Source organism: Drosophila sulfurigaster, chromosome 2L, assembly GCF_023558435.1.
Source record: "Drosophila sulfurigaster albostrigata strain 15112-1811.04 chromosome 2L, ASM2355843v2, whole genome shotgun sequence".
NCBI lineage: Eukaryota > Metazoa > Arthropoda > Insecta > Diptera > Drosophilidae > Drosophila > Drosophila sulfurigaster.
The window spans coordinates 20,770,923-20,791,871 of NC_084881.1; the positions used below are offsets into that span (position 1 = coordinate 20,770,923).

Below are 20,949 nucleotides of genomic sequence, written 5' to 3' on the forward strand. Positions count from 1 at the left end.
TTCGTTTCGCATCGTTTTGCAATGCACGAAGGTTAGTCAATAGTTGTTGTTGTTGTTGTTGTTGTGCTTGTGTTAATTGGCATTACATGCGCGGTTGGCTATTGGTCGGCATTGATTGTTGTTCGTGTAATGCAAGTTCGTGTAAGTTTGCATATGAAATGCATTCTGATTGGTTGGTGATTGTAAGAGAAGAAATGCATTAAAAAGTTACATTAAATATAAAATGCAGTAGAGATAAACTAATAATAATAATAATAAATAATATGAATGCAGTATTTTTATTATAATTTATATATTTTTGTATGCATTAATTGATATATTCCATTTAGCTACCAAATAATTATAGTATATAACTAATTGTACGATTTCTTCTATTTCTTTGCAGGTAATTTCACGTTTGCTTAATACATACTACAATACAAGTTGCCGTTTTAATTGTAAGTCTTATCGATTTTATTATCGTTGCCTATTATCATTAACATCCCCTGGCTTAGATTGCTTTCCCTTTTTCTCAATCTACTGCTTATCGCAGCATCATGTTGTCGAAGTAATTCCGGCACTAACATATGCCCAATTCCCGGCAACTGCAATTTCATTGTGTCGAATTGTTACTTTCGAGTTTGTTAACCCCACAACCCAGGGCAACCCAACTGAACCACCGGCTGTGATGCTGTTCAACAGCTGAATGCACACACACACACACACACACACACACCACCTCAACCCCATGGCGTTTCCTGCCACTTTGACATGCAACCACATCAACAACAACAACAACAACGACAGCAAAAACGAAAAAAATGCAATTCCTTTTGAAGAAAATTCGAGTGTAAAACGCCGACGTAGTTGGCAACCACCTAAGCTCAACACACGCTCGACTGGCCGTGGAAAAAAGAGGAAAAATCTCGGACACGAGACTGCAGCGCAGTCTGTTATCCTGCCTGTTGTCCTGCCTATTAGCTGTTCCCTTTTTGGGCACGTGCTGCAAATGCGCCGCTTGATAATGAAGCCAGTGTGCAATGCACACACGTTGCAACCCTCTCATGCCACAGTCACTGTGCCACCTCGATCCCAAGGGTCGAGTGGCGCCCAAGGGGTGAGTTGGCATGTTCGCATCCGTAATCCTTGTTTTGTGTTGCAGCTGCAACGTCATTCAAAAGCAACCCCCGACAAAACTTGCTTCAAGTGCAGCGCGGCTTGCAACAAACCTTTATACTTCTTCTTCTTCGTTGCTTTTTTTCCACTACGCGTCCAGTTAATTAAGCAACGTCGTCAGCATCTTTGTTGCAATTTGGCAAGGGTTGTTGTTTCCCTCAGTTTCCCTGGTTTCCCAAAATGCTGTTAAGCTGTCAAAATTGCTGATGTGACAGGCGTGTGCCATTGACGGCAACACAACACAACAGAATACAACAGAACACAACTAATTGCAGTTTCCACAGCAGCAGCAGCCGCTTCACTGAACTTTTCTTTAAACCGGTTTCGTCTTCAAAGCAAGCAAACCTTATGTCGCAATATGTTATTAAGGTGTATTTTACCTAGGCCTAGATCCCAAAAACTCTAATAAATAGGGTTGCTAGAGACTGGAAATTACATTTCAAGTGATACTTGATAGAAAGGCATTTGGAAAAATTTCTCGTTATGCAGCCATAAGCTGAAAAATCTTCTATTTAATGCTCAATTGAAGCGTATTCGGCTTAAAGATATTTGCATAAACAATTTAAGAGGCATATCTTCTAAGATCTCTGAGTTCGGTTGAGTTGGTTTTAATACGGTTGTCATATTAAAAAGATATCTACAGTGCTTTCGAAGTTAAAAGGTTTTTGTATGTGTATAACAATATTTTATTTCAATTTCTCGAGTTTTTAAGATTTTCTAGTAATTTTTTAAATGTTCGTGACTGATTATATTCCAAATATAAAGCAACTTTTTGTTTTCCTTAGTTTAATTAAGCTTGTATACCAAATTTCATATAGTTATGTGCAATGACTGTTGAGTTCATTGGGTTAACATTGACAATGATGCACAAAAGTAGGCTCTTCTGAAGCGCTGCTTTAAAATGTAATTCAAATTCCATTGCTTTCTGTCTAAAATTGTGTCAAAATTAATAAAAATTCAAAATTCTTCAAGTTTTATTGCATATATTATTACTTTTTAATTATTATAATGTTTTTGGCTACACATGCGCCATGTTTCAGGCTGCTCTTAAGTTTCTTAGTTAGTACAGCAACTGCACAACAAATTTCAACACTCTACACCATAAGCTGACTGAGTTCACTGGGTTAGTTTAGCTGTCCAAGTCTAATCAGACACTACTTTAGGTCTTTTATGAGTTGCCTTGTATTGTAAAACTTTGCCATTGCTTTTGCACCATATTAAATCGCCTATAAGAGCACTTTCGTTGGCACTTTTTGCCAAGCACTTGAATTCGATTTCATAAAAGTTGCAGCACAACACGCCACCTGACAACGCAAATTACAACTTGAAGCAGCAGCTGCAGAGTTTGTATCCAAGATGCTATTATTCTTGTGTATGTGTGTGTTTGTGTGTGTGTGTATGGGGCATGCCACAGCAAACTCCCAGAGCAATTCCAAAGCCAGCTCCAAGTAATCCCAATGGCTGCTGATGCTGCTGCGGCTTCTTCTATGCTCTGTTGCAAATCAACTCAAGTAAAAGTGTCAAAACAATACAAACGACGCACAAGCGCAAGAGAAAGAGATAGCTTAAGAAAGAACAAGAGGGAGAGAAACGAGAAATTTTTGTGGGGTTCGAGGAGCCGCAACGCACATAATTTATGCCCATGTAGCTGGGACCTCTTCGAGAATTGCGTTTTCCACACATAAAACGCAGACTGCAGGCCGAAAAACGAAATAACTGCGGAAAAATCAATTTTCTTTTGTTGCTTAAGGGTGGCTAAGACAAGCTGGCAAGGATAAGGCAGCAGCAGGGGATGTGTGTGTGTGTGCGTGTGTGTGTGTGCAGGGATGACAACAACAGCCCAACAACAACAAAAGCATAAACATGCTACGTATATTTGGCATTTGGGGGTTGCACACGCACTCGCACACACGCACACACACACACGCACTTGTGCAGCAAATTGTCACCCAGTTTTTGGCAAATATTGAACCAGCAGCCCTCGTTTGCCCCTCCCCGTCGTAGAGCCACAACGAGAGAGAAAGTGTAGAGAAAAGTGGAGCTAAGGCAGCGCTTTGAAGTGCAAAAGTGCAGCATAATTTTGGGGGCTAATGCAATTAGGCAATTATTTAGCGTCGAATAAAATACATACTACATAAAAGAGAGAGAAAGACATATGTACTATGTGTGTATATTTAGTAGGTATGTGTGTGTGCGTTGCGACTGCTAATTACTCATGCCGCACGCATTTTTGGCGCACTGAGGCGTATACACAATAATTTACAACAAGGCCAAAAACGTGCACTGAATGCGCAGACAGAGACGGCAGCTAAGCAACGCTGTACGCCAGACAGAGACAGTGCTACAGCAAGTCCAAAGTAAACAGTGAAGAAGCAAGACAGAGAGAGACAGAGAGAAAGAGAGAGCTAACTGCAGCGATATTACACAAGCGCCTAAAATAATGCTATGGCCAAAAAATGTCATTAAATGCCGCACCAAAATGCCTGACTGCCTTTCTGTGTGTGTGTGGGTGCGTATATTTGCTTGCCACTGTGTGTATGTGTGTGTGTGTGCCACGCAATTGCCAAACGAAATGTGTTTTGGGGCCTGGACAATGCCAAATGACGTCAGCAGAGTGAAAAGCACAAGTCAAAATTGTTGTTATTAAAAGGCTTCGAGCAAAGCCAAGAAATGGGAGCAGCTTCGTTATTGTTGTTGTTGCTGTTATTTTAGTTGTTGCTGCTGCTACTGCTGGGCAATTGAAAGCAGACGGCGGCAGCTGCTCACTAAATTTGTTGCAAGCCGCGCACAACTTTTGTTTTTTCTACCGAAACCAAAAAAATCGTTTGGGCACACAAACGTGACTGGAGATTGTGCTTAAATGGTGTCTTTCTCTCTCTCTCTCTCTCTCTCTCTGGTTCTTTCTCCCACTTTCTCTCTTCCTCCCCATAACAACTGTAATCGACTGACTTGCAGATTGATAAGGGTAAACCTAAGGGGGACATCAAGAATACTGAACAGTGAACGTCCACTTGGAATTGGAAATGTGTCAAATTGATGCGCAAAACGGACTGACAAACTGACCAGCAAAATACTGTTGAAATCGACGCAAAGATTGAGCTATTAAATGCTTTATATAGTACTTCGAACTGAAGCCCAAGGGAAGTCTATAAGTAGACAGTAGCTTTGGTTCTCTGAAAGTGCAATCTGAGCTACATTTATGCCCAAAGGAGTTGCACTAATTACTAAAGCTTCACTCTCATTATAACTTACATATGAAGAACTTTTGCAGCTTATTATTCTGGAGAATAAGATGAGAGATTATTATTTTTTGTGTTTTACAATTGACTAGACTTCAGTTGATAATTAGCTGGAAATCAGAGAATATATTACTGAAGACTTATATGTGAAAATGCATAAAAAATTACTTGAAAGATAAAGTAAAATAAAGTAAGGGAAATTATATGAGAAATTTAAAAGAAAACATAAACTCAAATTGCATATACAATTTTGTATGGAATTAATTTGCTTCAAAAGTTGTAAAGCAAACAACTTTGCCTAAAAATACAATTGAAGCTTAAAAAATGAATGCTCAAACAATCGCAAACTTGGCTAAAACAAAGGGAAGTCGTTAATCAGACGCATATATCAAAGTCTAAACAGGCTGCAGTTCAGTTCAGTTCAGTTCTGTGCTATGCTGCGTGTCCTTTGATAACCCTTAAAACAACTCCTTAAACTCCAGCTCCTTGTAATTTTTTTTTTTGGGCACGCATAGCTGCATTAATGCGTATGGAAAACAATTTTTTTTGTGGCGCTTTATTGAAAAAAAGGTTATGAATTTCTAGAGGGTTGCAATGTGCGTGTGTGTTCAGTAGTGTGTGTGTGTGTGTGGGAGTGTGTGTGTTGCTATTGAAAAGAAATTGAAGCGAGACTCGCGGACTCGCGATTTCTATACTATATATGCATATATCCTTTTTTGGTAAGCCACATTTTGCGTGTCTCAGTTGACGCAGCACCCACAAAAAAAAATTATGAAATTTAATAGCATAGAGTGAAAAAAAGGGTTCAGCTAGAAGCTAATGCCACAAAAGAGAGTTAAGAGGGGGCAGTCGATACTCCACTTGAGCTCTTTTTGGCCATACTCCAAATTTATTAATGAAAAGTCAAGTGATTTGCCTGCCAGACACGCACAACTCGTTAAGGGTTGTCCATTCAAATTCTCTCTCTCTCTCTCTCGCATTTTTTGGAAGAAACTTTAATCCAAGTTAATTCTCACTTTTGTTTATACTTATCAACTTGTTGCAATAGATCATTTAAACTTGTTTTGCATCCCACAATTGTTCAACAACTTTCGCTCAACACGCTAAATTAATTTCATTTTTGAATGTCACTTGCAAACAACAATTCTTAGTGACTCTCTAATCAAGCTCTAGAGTCCACTCACAAACAACACACATACACTTTTGCAATTGCCTTGAAATCTGATCACAACTGCATATAAAGCTGATAAAATTAATGGCAAGCGCTCTTGAGTTATTTTTAGCATCATATTTTGGACTTTTGTTTTTATCAAGTTGTGATGCAATGTTGCTCTTTAGCTTAAAGTTACTTGAAATTATTATTGTTTTTATTGCTTGTTCAACATTTTTTTCTTCTCTACTTAAATGCAGGCGTGTTTAGCTAGAATTTTGATTCCCTTGAAATGCACACAATGTATTTTTAGCAACATTATTTTAAGCGGGATTGTGATAAAATATTTGCGTCAGACTGTGATGTAAAATTTGAAAGCATTTGCGTAAGGGAATATTTTAAATTTGCTATGGAAGTAATTTAAATTTGTAGGAAGTTTTACTGTAGAATATTTTAAATTTTTACGTTGTTTATTTTCATTTTGAAAATATTTGAAATTTGTTAGCATTTATTACTATGCAATTAAACAGGTAATAATATATATGATAATAAATTTCAATTAAATAAGTAATATATGATAATAAATTTCAAATAAATTCCAAAATGAGAAATAAAGTAAATCTTAAAATCATTTTAACTATAGAAATATTTAAAATTTCTTAACTCATTTACTTTTAAAATAAGTAGTTTTGCAAACAATATGTTTGTTATTATTATAAAGGGTTTTAACTTTGCTTTGGATTAAAACTAAAGCCTTCCTAAACATTTTCTCTACATTTCTGACATCCCAAAACTTGATTCTTCTTTCTCAACTTTTGTGTAAGAATTCCTATTTCATATAAGCTTAATAGACTTGCCAATAACTAAGGACTTTGCTGGCAACCTTATAAGATGCATAAAATTGCAAAACTGCATTAATTACAAAATTCGCTGCAAAGTATTTCAGAAGCAGCAGCAAAATATTCAGTTCTCAGTTTGACTTTTGTTTCGACCAGCAAAACTTTGTTTTTTTTTTTGTTTTGTGGATGCCACAAAAGTTGTGTTGAAAAGTTGTGCATGAAAGTTGTGCTGCAACACACAAGCTGTTGCAGCAGTCAATGTCTGTTGCTGCTGCTTCTTGTCTAGTCAAAAATAGTTGCAGGTGAGTTGCGGAAAACTCAATACCCCGGGGGAAGGGAAGAGTTCAGTGGGGTTGCTTTCAGATCGCTGTTCAAAATTCAATGAGCAAAGTGCCGCATGGCTGTTGAATTTATTGAAAAATCATGATATGTGAGGGGGTAGAGTGGGGGTAGGGGCTGGGTTAGCTGACGATATGACAGCTTGAGTGAACTAGCAAAACGCGGCTAGACAAAAGCTGCCCAGACACGCATACCACGCAAAATATGATTTTTCTTTCTTTTTCTTTTTTTTTTTTTGCGTTGTCTACGCAGATGGACAGAGTTGTGGCTGAGTGAAAAGTGGGAGGAAGGGAGGCAGGGAGGCAGGGAGGCTGGCAGAGGGGTAGTTAGTGAGGCTGTTGTATTAGTCTGAGCTGAGCCTACCCCCAATGCTGATTGACGTGCCTTTTATTGATGCTCTTGATTGGTTTTTACCTTTTTACAAAAACACACATGCGGGTGGCGCACTCGCTACTCGTTACTCGTTACTCGCTCCATGATGCCATGTTGTTGTCCTGCCCTCCGCATGGTCGTTAGTTCAATATGTGTGTGTGTGTGTGTGCGTTGGCGTCTCGTTTCGAGTTATGATTTTTATTACAGGTAGGCAGCAGGCAGGCAGGTAACGCTGATGAATTGTGTTTGTATTTGAACGCGAATACGAATGCGAACTCGTATTTGCTTTGCCCATTCGTTGTTGTTAATTTTTTATGTCCTGCCTACCACACAAGTTTCCTTTCCCTCTCTCTCACTCATCTCACTTTGGACTGTTTGCGTTTTTAATCAAATGCTAAAAAAGCTGAACGCGTATCGTTTGTTGCTTGTTTAACTTTTATATATCGTAATTGCATATCGCTAGCCCGCCGAGTGAATAGTGTGAGTGTACTCGTTTGAGTGCTCAGTGAGTACTCAGATCGCTTCGCTTCGCATCGCGCATCGCATTGCAAACAAACTAATCAAATGTCTGCAATCGTTGCGCTGGCTACTTTCCACTTCCACTTCCGTTTCCGCTATCACTTTCTGCCCATCTTCTTCCTCACAGCTCATCCACACTGCTAATGCTTTAATCCTTCGGCTGCCAGGACCTTCGCTGTGCGTGTGTATGTGTGTGTGCTGTCCGCGTGTATTAAATCGATGAAGTATTAACGACTTAATTGCATGTTTGTTGGACATTTTGCAACAGCTTCTCCCACTGTATTTGTTTCTTCTTCTTTTTTTGTCGACCAATATCCTTGTTTGAAGTTTATGAAATTCCCGGCTGAAGCTGAAGGCGTTGCAGGCCTCTCTCTGTGCTGCTGACGGCAGCTCATTTCATTAAATGCGAATTCGATTAAAGTAATGGCTTTTTGAATACCTGCGTGGTTGCCAAAGACAGCTTCGTTTAGGGGAAGTTGTGGGAAAGTGTGGCGAGGGAAAACAACAGCTAAAGCATCGCATTATTAGGAAATTAATCATTTGATTTGCGTGCGGTGGATTCTCAATGAGAACACACAACCAAAACACACAGAGACACACTTTCGGTCTCACTTCGAAGACATGTTAACAAGCTGTTAATGCGATGCTTTTAATGCAATGTTAACTAAATGTTATTGGTAGACTTTAATATGAAGTTGAAATAATAGTTAAAGACGTAAATTTACAATAAAACTTATAAAGAAATGACTTTATTGACAAACTAAAGTTACAAATGAAAATCTGCTTTATTGGCTGTTAAGTGAAAGGGTGTTAGCATGCATGTTAACAAGCTGTTAATGCGATGCTTTTAATGCAATGTTAACTAAATGTTATTGGTAGACTTTAATAAGAAGTTAAAATAATAGTTAAAGCAGTAAATTTACAATAAAATTGATGAAGAAATGACATTATTTATAAACTAAAGTTACAAATAAAAATCTGCTTTAAGTGAAAGGGTGTTAGCATGCATGTTAACAAGCTGTTAATGCTATGCTTTTAACGGAGTGTTAAGTAAATGTTATAGGAATACTTTATGAACAAGATGAAATAATAGTTGAAGCACTAAATTTACAATATAACTTATAATTAACTGACGTTATTAACAAGTTAAAGTTACAAATGAAAATCTGCTTTATTGGCTGTTAAGTAAATACCATAGCAGACATGTTAACAAGCTGTTAATGCTATGCTTTTAACGGAATGTTAAATAAATGTTATTGGTAAACTTTATAAAGAAGTTGAAATAATAGTTAAAGGATTAAACTCACAATAAAACTTATAAATGAGCTACGTTAATAACGTGTTAAATGAAATCACGGAAATAGTTAATAAATAGTATGTTGAACTTGAAATTGAACTAATATTATATGTATAACATCAATTAGTTTTCTAAACTACTTTCCAAAATAATGAAATACATATTTTGAAATGAAATTGTATTCCTTTATAAGTATATACATACTACTGAGACTTTTATAATCAAATTAAAAATCCATTGAAAGTATATACTACTAATAATCAAATAAAGTAATAGGTATTAATAAAATTATATAATTCATTTAGAAAAAAATTAGGATACAATTACTGTTCATATTCTTAAAGATCTTTCAACTAGTTTCTAAACTCTCAAGATATAAATTTCTCATAAATAGCTTGGTTTAAAATTAATCCCTTCATTACTTGCCCTTTCCAAAGTATCAATTTCTCTGTAATTTTCACACTTCTATGACAGCCTTTAAGTTGTTAAAGATATCACTCGGTATTAGCCCAACTCATCGACAGTGTGGCAATCCCTTATCATATGCGAACGTTTTCGCTCGTTCCCCCAAATTGAATTTTGCGCTTTTGCGCGGCAGCAGCAAATTAAATAAAGCTCAATGACAAACTTCATTAGCCAAAAAATCAACTGGCCAAATGCCAAACAACAAAAATAACAATTTGCCTTTTAGTCTCTCTCTCTCTCTCTCTCTCTATCCAAAACGTTAGCGAGCTCGTTTACTTCTCCATCCACTCCATCAAATTGGAAAAATAAACCCCACTGAATGTTGTCTGAATCGGATTCGAATTCGGATTCGGATTTGGAATCGGATGGCGATTGACAATGCCTGGGCAAACGTTATGCTAAAAACTAAATTAAGATTGAAATGTAAAACTGAAAACGTTTTACACAATTATTGAACGCTGTTGGTTGAAGAGAACGAAAAGTGGGGAACGGGGGCAGGGGACAGGGGACAGGACTCTAGATCGTACAGCGAAAACCACTCGTGTTAACCCTTTGGACATTTTTGACGATTTGTGCGAATCAGTCGACTGCATAACTTACAATGCCGTAAATATAAATTCTAGCCAACGAAATGTTTTGTTTGTGCTTGGGGGACTTCCTTTTTCTGTACTAATGAAGGATTGACTCTGGGAGGCTTCGGCCCGCTTAATATTATCACTCCAGCATGCATTTTGTAAATGAAACTGACAAAAAAACAAAAAATGTAGAAAGCAGCCCCCAAAATAAAAGAAAATAGAAAAAGTCAATGTATGGAAATTTTTGTTCAATCACAAATCCAATGATGTTCGCTTCGACGCATTTTGACAGTTGCACAGCGAAGGAGAGCAGAGCAGAAGGGGGGATAGAGGGAGAGGGAGCGTGTGATGGACAGACTCACACACATATGGAGGGAGGTTTTAAAAGCGGGGTTTCGGTTTTGTGGTTGGGGGCTCACTTTGATGAATTCTCCTGTTCCTGTTGAGCTTGGTGAAACGATTGTTGTTTGTTTGAAAGGCTTCTGCTTCTTCTTTTTTCACTCTGCTTCTTCTTTGTACTACTGATAGGCCTCGCCTCTGTATTTGCCCATTGATTTGGCATTTTCTTCTATTCGATTTCTATTTTTTGTAGCATCGAGCCTTTGTGCTTTTTGCCTTGGCCTCGACCAGTGCATTGATTAGAATGTTTGGACTTGGGAGCACGTAAATATTTTTGCTTGCTTGTCAATTAGTACGTTAAGCTGTTGTTGCCCATGTCCATTTTCCATTGCCACTCGACGAGAGAAGCTCTCTCAAAAGGCTGAAGGCTTAAAAGCCTCGATTAAAGACAGTTTAAAGTAGCTGAAGTGCAGTTTTAATTTTGGGAAAAAACGTGCAGCAAATGTTGAGTACATTTCTATAGAAAAGAATGTTAATATAAATTTATCAATTACACTTTCTTATTTAACTACACTGAGAAATAATCTTGAAAGTTTTGTCTTGATTTGAGTTTTTGCAATCTTGATTCAATTTGAAGATTTTTTCATCCTGGAAACAAGATTATAAGCTTGATCTTCAAGATTTGGCCATCTAGATTTTTGGAGGATTTTCTATCTTAATTTAAGAATAAACTTTCTGGGTTAAATTTTAATATACAAACAATCTTGATCCAAGATTTTATAGTTGATTTTAGCAAGTTTTTCTTTATGTGTAAGTTTATAACAAATTTTCGAACTCTAATTGAGTAACAGGAAACTGAAATTCTTTGTTCGATTTGCTAATCGATTTTTTATCGATTTCCTAAAAAATTGTCAAACAGATAAGCGAGAACATAATTTTATGCTTCCAAAAAACTAATTTCAGTTTGTGGCTAATAGAAATTTAAAGGATTATTTATTCATATCTTAAGAAGACTGTCTATTCCTCGAAAAATAATATAATATTTATTTTTTTATCATTCTCTATTTAATAAAGAATCCAATCGCAAGTATTCGAATTTCATATAGTACAATTTAACTATTAATCTATAAGGTCATTCATTCTCTCTAGCTGTTTATAAGAACTGTACTTTCCTATTGTATTCATTTAAAATGCAGAAAATTAATTTTCTAATCCAATGGCAACTTCATTTGCTAATTAGTTTAATTTGATGGTTGACAAAGCTTCAGCACAATGCTTAACCGCATTGAATAAATGTTTTAAGTCAGGTCAAGGCGGTCAAATTTTCAATTACCGCTGTGTTAATCAAGTGACACTCTTTGACGTGTCTTCTATTTGTGTTTTTGGCCTGCATAAAACATAAGGAAATGCATTTGAGCTGACAGACAGTTCGGACAGATGGACGGATGGTCAAACGCTTTTCCTTGTCGTGCTCAACTTTGTGACAGCCTCCAAAACGAGAAGACAATTTGAGCTGTCAGTCAGGTGTGTGTGTGTGTGTGTGTGTGTGAGTGTTGGTTTGAATGGCAATGAGGGTCATCAAGTTTGGGGTCGACAAGTTGGGTCAGCAAGGAGGCGGCGACACTAAAACAATTGCGCATACGCCGCATTGTACGCGCGTGGACTGCGTGAAAATTGCAACATTACCGCATGTAAAGCTAGAAAAGAGAGTGAGAAAGAAGAAGCTTCGTTGCTGCTCTTCAGCTGTCGCAATGGCTGTCGAATGTGGCGTCTGTTTTGTGCGTCTGTCTGCCTGTTACCTTTTTGACATTTGATTGAGATTTGTTATCGGCGTATTCATCAATGATATATACAATAAAAATACACCGAAAGTGGGTGGCACAACTCTTGGGCCAGACTGCAAAACAATCGAGAAAGAGAAAAAACCTGCTCACACATTCTGTCTGCTCGTCTCTCTCTCTCTTTGTCTCTCTCTCTCTCTCTCTCTCTCTTTCTGCTCCCCGCTCTGAAATCAAACCAAGGGCTGGCAATTCACAGTAGTTATCGTGCGGGGCCCAGTGACATTTTTAGGCATTTGTTCAATACACCAGGATACGCTATTCCAAAAAAAAAAAAAAAAGCAGAACAAAAAAATAGCAGTGAAAACAAAGGCAGCAACAACAAGCAGCTGCTGTTTGAGCTGTGGCAGCTCCCGGCTCGACATTCGGCTCGTTGGCTGTTGCTGTGTATTTTTGCAATAAACCTGGCCAAAAAGGGAGGAGAGAGGTGGGAGGTGGGCGGTGGGCGGTGGGGGAGGCAGGACGTTGCAAACTGGCCATGCGTACCTTTCGATCCTTGTGTGACATTTGAATTCACCGAATGAAAATAAACTCGCTGGAAGGAGACAGAGGAGGGCATAGAGCCAACAACTCGGTGTGCGTTGAATTTCTTTTATAGAAGTTGTGACTCCCCCTCTTCATTGCCCCCATTCCCTCGCCTCGCTTTGCGTATCTATTTTTTAATTTTGCTGACGAGGCACATGAGAAAACATACAAACGCCATTGTTCCTCGTCCACAATGCACATTCCATGGGCCTGGTCTGGCTCCTGACATGTGTGCGTCTCCTGCTGATAAGCAGCAACAGCAGCAGACGTCCTCCCTTTCCCCTTTCCCCACTCTCTTCACTGCCCACTCTTCGACACTTCTTGTCCAGCTCAGCCGCGAAATGAAAAGTTAAACTGTGTGACGCGCTTCAGATGCGTGGCAAACCCCACAAAAGTGCCAAAGGATTCAGAATTCTTCACTCTGAGTATAACTCAGTTTGAGGGATTGGCATAGAGCAAGAGTTAAAGGGGAAAAGGGGAGGAGGAGCAGGCAATGTGGGCTGTCTTTCGCTTTTGGTTTTGGTTTGGCGTGATGAATATTTACTGCGTGCGCTAACTGCTAACTACCTACAGGTATTTTCATTTTTTGACATTTTTAATTGGGTTTGAGCAATGCACACTCACAACAAAACACACACCACATACTACACTCGGTAAACTGACAGTTTTTTTTTTGGCGCTAGCAACTTCCGGAAGTTTGGAAATGTGAACTCTTGTTAAAGTTGCAAAAATGAATTTTCAAATAGCGAAAATGTACAGGAAGTCAAAGGCAATAAATATTTAAAAATTATTTAAAACAAGCTCGAATTTAAAAATAAACTGAAGAATGACCAACATAAGATTCATTGAAAAACACATTCTTAATATTAGAAATTGAAACTATAATAAATCTTAGCTTTTGCAAACTGTATTTCCAAAAAGAAGAATAGCTTGACATATCTTGGAAGCAAATACAGTAAATATTTAACAATGCTTGAAGACAATACTAAATAAAGTTCATTACCAAAGTCTATCAAAATGATGAATAACATTTATATTAAAAATAGAAATTACTAACAAAATATTACTATAGCTTACTTAGTAAAGCAATTTCCAAGTACTATTTTTTGTCATTTTTAGTTGATAGCTAATAATAAAAAAATATTGTATTCCCAAATGTTACGAAGAATATTTAATTCATAAAAAGAAATTAAAATTTAATGATCAACTTTGTTTAATGTAGTTTTCTAAATATTGTAAATGGAAAGTACAAAATTTAATCCCCAAATATTATGAAGAATATTTAATTCAAAAAAAGAAGTTAAAATATAATAAAATATAATCAATGTATATTTGCAAATATTACAAATAGATTATAATTAAAGATTCATTCCTTGTATCAAAAACTTTATGGTATATAGTTTATATACAAAATATGTTGCCTAATTTCACTTTAATTAACCATATACTTTATTCTTTTTCTATTTGCAAATATTGTAAATATATTATAATTAAAGACTTTTATCTTTGTATAAATATTTTCCCTAATTTCACTTTAATTAACCATATACTTTATTCCTTTTCTACTTGCAGGTAAATATGCATTGCCCACACTTAGATTCTACAAATTATTCCCACAACTGCTGCATTTCTGCTGTGTAAGTGACCAAACTACAATCAGAAACATAAATTCAAAGCACTGCAACACATTCCCATACTAATTATGTTTTCATAGGCAATTAATTGGTTTCCCATTTAAAAAGGGATTCTTTTTTACGTACAAGTAGAGCAGGCAAGAGCTATGACAATTACAATTACCAAAATGGTAATTGCGGGCAAGGCAAGCGTATCTTAAAGATACACACGTACTCAAAAGGGTGTTTCCACTTTTTAGATACTTGCTTTTTTTCTGGGTGTGCAGCGAGGCGTGAACTGAAATGCAACAATAACTGTCTAACTGTCAACTATTTGTGTTAACTGCGTTTGCTTTCGGTGGCATCATTTATTACGCTCATCATGCACTTGCATTTCCTATTCGACCCAAAAGTGCATTGCATAACTAATTTGTTGAAATGTTTCGAGTTTCTATTTTGTGGAGCAGCCAACTGAGATATTTACATAACTAAACATGCAACAAGTAAAGTAGAAATATAGATATAAATATAAGTTATTCATTTGACAAGTTTACATTTCAAATTTCAAATTTTAAGATATAGTTAGCTTAGAAAAGAATAATTCTTCAGCAAATGATTCTTTTTTGGTAATTGCATTCATTACAATATGAAAACCACCCACAAATGTTGCTTGCAGTTCTCCTTCTTTAAATCAATATATGCATGAAAAGTCAGCACCCTTTCAGGCACCTTTTCCGCACATTCCTTCAACAGACTTTCAATCAAATTAGTCAACCGACAACAGATGTCGCTTTCAGCATTATTCTTGGAACTCGCACGAGAAGTCAAGTGATTTGGGGGATGAGTTTGACAGGTTGCATCAATTATGCAATGCAAGAAACTCACTTGGTATTGTGCAACCCGACGACAGATGGCGCTTTGAGACTATTTAGACGTGCCTTCTTCTCAGTCAATTGCAGCATTCGAAAATTGTGCAATAATGCCACACATAATACACAAAGTAAACACATGCTACACTAATATGCAATCGCTGAGATTGTTATCAAAACAGTTGACAGTTGTTTTATCTTCTGCAATGTTGCAACAATACATGCACCACGGGGTGGCGCCACCGTTAACTGTGCTGCGATTATGCGATACTTGTCATATTCTTAGAAATATGTATATTCTGAGATATTCTTATGCCACATCTGCAAAGACTGCAACATGTTAGCGCAGTTACAACACCTTGCAACAAACTTTAGCCCGCAGCAAGCACTTGTCAAGTGCAGCAATTGTTTTGCCACACATTCGCCCAAAAAGGGTGCAAAGTCTCACAGACTTCAGTCTTCAGTCTGTCTTTGACAGTTGCCGCAACTTGTGCGGTAATCTGCCTGCAGCTTCCTGCCTCCAAACTTGCCACAAACACACGCGGCATGTTCAAAGCAAATGAAGTGAGTGCGCCTTCTGTACTTGCCCCCTTTTGATGGCCACGCCCTCTTTTTATTATTGTCTCAATTGTTGTCTCTCAAGCGAAGATCAAAGGCAAAGCATGCTAAAGACATTTCACTTAATATTGCGGAATTAGTTGGGGGTTAAGATTAAAGATTTAGCTTTTTTATTAGCTCTAGTATTTTGGCTTTTATTGACTAGAAAAACTTGTGGAAAATATAAATTGTAAAATATAATTGTAGAGTTTTTAAAAAGTGAAATTAAAACAAAATTTCTAAAATTGAAGAACTTTTTAAAGACAAAAATTCAACTCAATTCGCATTTAAAAAAAGATTGCCACAATAAAAGTAAATAAATTTCGTCTGAAATAAATAGTTTAAAATTTCAATATAATATTTCATACAAAACTCATCTACGATTTTTATTTCAAGATAGTCTTAAAAAAAAGGGTAAACGAAATTCAAAATGTTGTTGTTCTTTGATGAAGAGGCGGAAGTTCAAACACACGATTTGTTGGAAGAATTGCAGTTTGTATTGATAACAGTGTTGATAATATTGATGTGCATATTTCTGTGTTTCTTTGTTATCAGCAAATTGAAAAGATTGCCAGTCATACAGGTAGATATAATAGTATATAAAATATAAAGAGCATACTCTATCCTGATGCTTGAACAGATAAAGCTGCATCAAATGGAAGAGGCGCGAAGTAAGTGAGACGTGAGAAACCGCGAGAATGCGAGAAGTGAGAAAAGATGAAGACAAAAATGCAAAGAAACTGACATTAAATAAAACAGTGCGTCATTTGTTTGAATTAATTGCCATTCAAATCAAATTAAGCGAATATAACAAAAATAAAAGACAAGGCGACAACACGTACAGATGAAAGACAGAGGGGGAGAAAGAGATAGAGAGAGAGAGGAGTAGCGACACACTGCAACTATCGAAGCATGAATCACACGGAATCGAATATCGCAAAATAGTGCACAAGGTCAATTAGTTGAAATACCAGAAAAATATAACAATTAAATATTGAATTTGTATTTCTTTTTTTTTTTCTTTTTTTCGTTGTTTATTTATTGACATGAAGTTCGATTTGAGTTCGATTTCGATTTCGATTTGGATTCCAATTCGATCGTTGTCGCATTCAATTTGTTTTTGTGCTGCATTTGCGCATATTTCTATTTCCAACTTTATTGCGTAATTTCTCAGTTGTTGTTTGGTTTTTGTTTCTTCGTATTTGTTGTATTAGAAAAGTGCGTTGTCAGTAGTTTAAAAAGCGAACAACCCCGAAACGCAATCCCTTCCTGTATAGAAAAACAATAATAAAATCATAATAAGAAAGAGCAAGAAAAAAGCTGCTCAACTTCTTTGTGTGTGCGTCTTCCAGGAACACATTGCAAAGCTCTTTGTGTGTGTATGTGTGTGTGAAAAGGATTTACGCGTTCTTTCGCACATACAGAGATAGCTCAACAGATACCTGAGCTATTTTGCCAAAATAAAAAACAACAACCACAACACAAACAAAACAAAATAAAAATTCCAGCTTCGAACTCCCTTCAGGTGTCGTCATTTAAATGCCCCGAAAAGCTAAAAGAACTCAACGCAACTTTTGAGAATTTGCTCTATTTTTTCATGTAGTTGTTGCTTTCATTGTCTGTGCTTTGTGTAATTGAGAAATTAAAAAAGCATTTGAAATGCAGCTGCGTAATTTTTGTTGTTGCTCAACAAGTACAGTCGCATGCAAAGCACTCTCTTTTGACATAGGCCCAAGTTGAGAGCTTAAGGGAAAGGTCTTTGTGGCAAAAGGCAGCACAAGATGTAAAGGCTAGATAGCAAAAGCGGATTATGACGAATGTGAGGAGAAGCAGGGGCAAAATTGAAAGAGTCGAAAGTACTAGCAAAGTGCATAGAGGAGTAGCAACAGGGAGATTGCAAAGAGAAGCACAGCACAAAGAGAGTCACAGTTAATTCAAATTGTCGAGCTTCTTTTGCTATCTTTACTAGTGAACGTAAGCTGGACTCCCGCAATAAGTGCCATCGTATGTTTTTCTCTTCGCACAGCTAAGCCTAGCTCGTTGCTCTTAAGCACTTGCCTAGTTAAGCACGTTTCTCTTCGGCACTTTGTGTGGGCAGTTGATCATGCTGGGCTTCAATTAGCAGCGCGCTTACTCATGTACGCTGTTAAGCAGCTGCCTCTGCATTGCTGTTAGGGCTATGTCAAAGTCCAGCTGTTATGTTAAGCTTAGTCCGTAATAAAGCGCTGCAGTTAACAGCGACTTGCAAACAGCATTCTTGCATAGCCATGCAGAGTGGCGTGACCATAATGTTAATGTTAATATGTTGCTCTCTTTGCATAGCTGTTAAGGCAAGCCCTTAGTTTAACCTTTAACTGCCTCCTTTACAAATAGAAATAAAAGCAGTCTTATAGCTGTAGTCCTTGAAAGCATAAAGAACCCCTTGTTAAAAGTGGCAAAGTCAAAGTTTTAATTTACTGACTACACCCAATGACTAACCAATTTCGATGCTCCGCAACACTCAAACACACACAGTGGCAAAATATCCGCTACCATTTGATCAAAAAATTCCCGCTGCCACTGCTGCTACTTCAGTTAACAAAAAGAAAGAAAAAAAAACAACGCAGAGCAAAAGCAAACAGGCAACAAAAAATAAAAGCAGCCAAAACTGCAAACTTCCCAGGAATTTCTTAATAGCTTTTTACCGATATCTTTTTTGGGGCCAATTCAGTGAGCGAGCGAAACCGTTGATTTTATAAACACACATACACAACGTTTGCCCGAAGGCTTGAAGGTTCTGGCTGCTACGTAGGAAAGAGACAGAGAGAGAGAGAGGGGGGGGGGGACTCAGTTGCGCGGTCGCATTTTTCTAACGATTAAACAAATTCGAGGAAAAAAAGCGCATCTCATGCAACGCGCAGCCGCAGCCGTCGTCGCATCTTCTTCTTCTGACTTCATAGCGTCCGTCACCTGCAGTTTCCAGGAATTGGAATTGACCACAACAACAACAACAACAACAAGAAGGGGAAGAAGCCAAGGCTAAACACGCAATGTTAGCAGATAGAGTGAGAGAAAGAGAGAGAGAGAGAAAGAAGGAGAAGTTGTTCTGGTTGCAACGTCGGCATTTTTGAGCGCCTAATTCCAGGAATTAAATCGTATATCTTTTGCGGGCCACTCTCTAAATGCTCGATTAATTTCTAATAAATTGGTTGCCAATGCCACAGGAAATGCTGCAGTCGCAGTCGCAGTTGCCAACACACACACATACACATGTGTACATATATTTATATATAGAGTTACCTATACAGTTGCATTGCGTTCGATTCGCCTCACTTTGAAATTTGAGGCTCGCAAAACTTTTTTCTTGGAACTTGCAAAAGCGATAGATGGCGCAAGAGAGAGCGAGCAAATGAGAGAGAGAGAGAGCTTTCTGTGCTAGAGAGCGAGCTTTCAGGTTGTTGCATTTCAAGCTAGGAATTATTATTAGAAAAGCGAAGCAAATCTGAGAAAGTGCAAAGCAGGCATTGGATTTGTCTTCTTCTGAGACATTTCCTTACAAACGACAGCAGCAGCAGCTACAAAAGCAAAAAACAACAACTACAAACAGCAGGCATGCACAAAAGCAATAACAACAACAAAAAATAACATCATAACTAATCAGAAATTTTCTCGTCATTCTCGTTGCAGCATTTGTCGTGTTCGGAGTGCGCGTCCTGAATTTCAAACTGCTTAGAAAAACACACAACAAACTAAAAACAAAAAGAACAACAACAACAAATCCGACAGCTCTCATTGCAAGCGTGTGTGTTGTGTACATATGTGTGTAGAAATCTCTACAACAACACACAAATAATAATAATAATAATTTATTTATAATATATTCTTATTATTATTATTATCGATCATCTTGGATAGAAAGCATTTGATGCGAAGAAAGTCAACGCACCACAAACTCAACAAACAACAATTGCAAAATTCCCTTTGGCTAAGAATTTGCAGCGGCTACTTGCAAAATATTATTATTATTATTATCATTGCTTTTATGCAAAGTCCGCTAAATAATTCGACGAAATTCCATTTTGGCAACATTACAAAAATCACAAATCGAAAGCAATTCGCAAAGATTGAGACGCATCACAAATCAAAGAGCAGCTTCTTCCATTTGCTTTGGTCGGTAACGGTTCCGGTTCCGGATCACTGTCATCATTATCATTCTTCCGTTCTTATCAAACATAATAACGACGCCAACAACAACAACAACAATCGAGCGAGTGTAAAAGAGCAACAAGTTGAAGAACAACGGCCTGCAACATGGATCCGCAACAACAGTTTTGCCTCAAATGGAACAGTTTTTCCTCCAACTTGGCAATCACATTCTCCAATCTATTCAAATCGGATCTATTGGCCGATGTCACATTATCCTGCGATGGTAAGTCGACCCTTATTTACTCTTTACTATTTTACTATTTTTATGTGAAGATAAAATTCAATTATTTTTGATTTTTGTCGATTCATTTCGACAACTAACACAATGCCAATTGGGTTTACAAATGAATTGCAATTCAAAAAAAAGTTATATAGAAATAAACCCTATTTAACTTTTCATGATTTGCAATCTACTTTTCAATTTAAATTGTTTTTCTATGTAGTTTAGTCTAAAATATTTTAGTCTAGTAATTGCTTCGATTTCAACTAAAAATGCATATATGTATGAAAATTGGGGAATAAAATTGGATTTTTTTTAAAATAGTGAATTTAAGGAAATCTTTTAAATTTTAGAATATTTGTGTATTCTTTTCATATAAAATTTAAATTTTTATTTACAAATATTAGAAATTTTATGTATTTACACAAAGAAAAGAAATAAAACAAGGAAGCATCAATATTATATTGAAAACATCGATGCAAAATTTTACTAAATCCAAAGAATAATTTAAAATCCGTAATATTTTAGAAATTTTAGATAAAAGATAGGCTGCTTGACATTATAACGATTATACTATAAAAAGAATTGCTAGTAATAATCTGTTATAAGGAGTGTTTTGATTAGGCAAGTTATGATAATATCAAATTATATTTAATTTCAATTTATTTCACATAGGAAAAACGCCTAAAATTATGTTTATTTTGTGTATATTAGATGATTCAAGTCAATAAGCTCGAATATTTATAATTAGTTGTTCATTAAGAAGAGATATTTTTCGGAAATATATTTCAAATAAGTCCAAATAATATAGTG

General features: G+C 36.7%; 1 protein-coding gene across 1 annotated transcript in view; it reads left to right on the top strand.

The window, feature by feature from the left end:
- LOC133839274 (zinc finger protein chinmo) overlaps positions 1-20,949 on the top strand; it is a 69,059-nt gene that overhangs the window by 31,048 nt on the left and 17,062 nt on the right. Inside the window, 1 exon segment of the mRNA XM_062270701.1 lies at positions 19,398-20,139. Within this exon segment, the coding sequence (XP_062126685.1) occupies positions 20,022-20,139 (118 nt within the window). The 5' untranslated portion in view covers positions 19,398-20,021.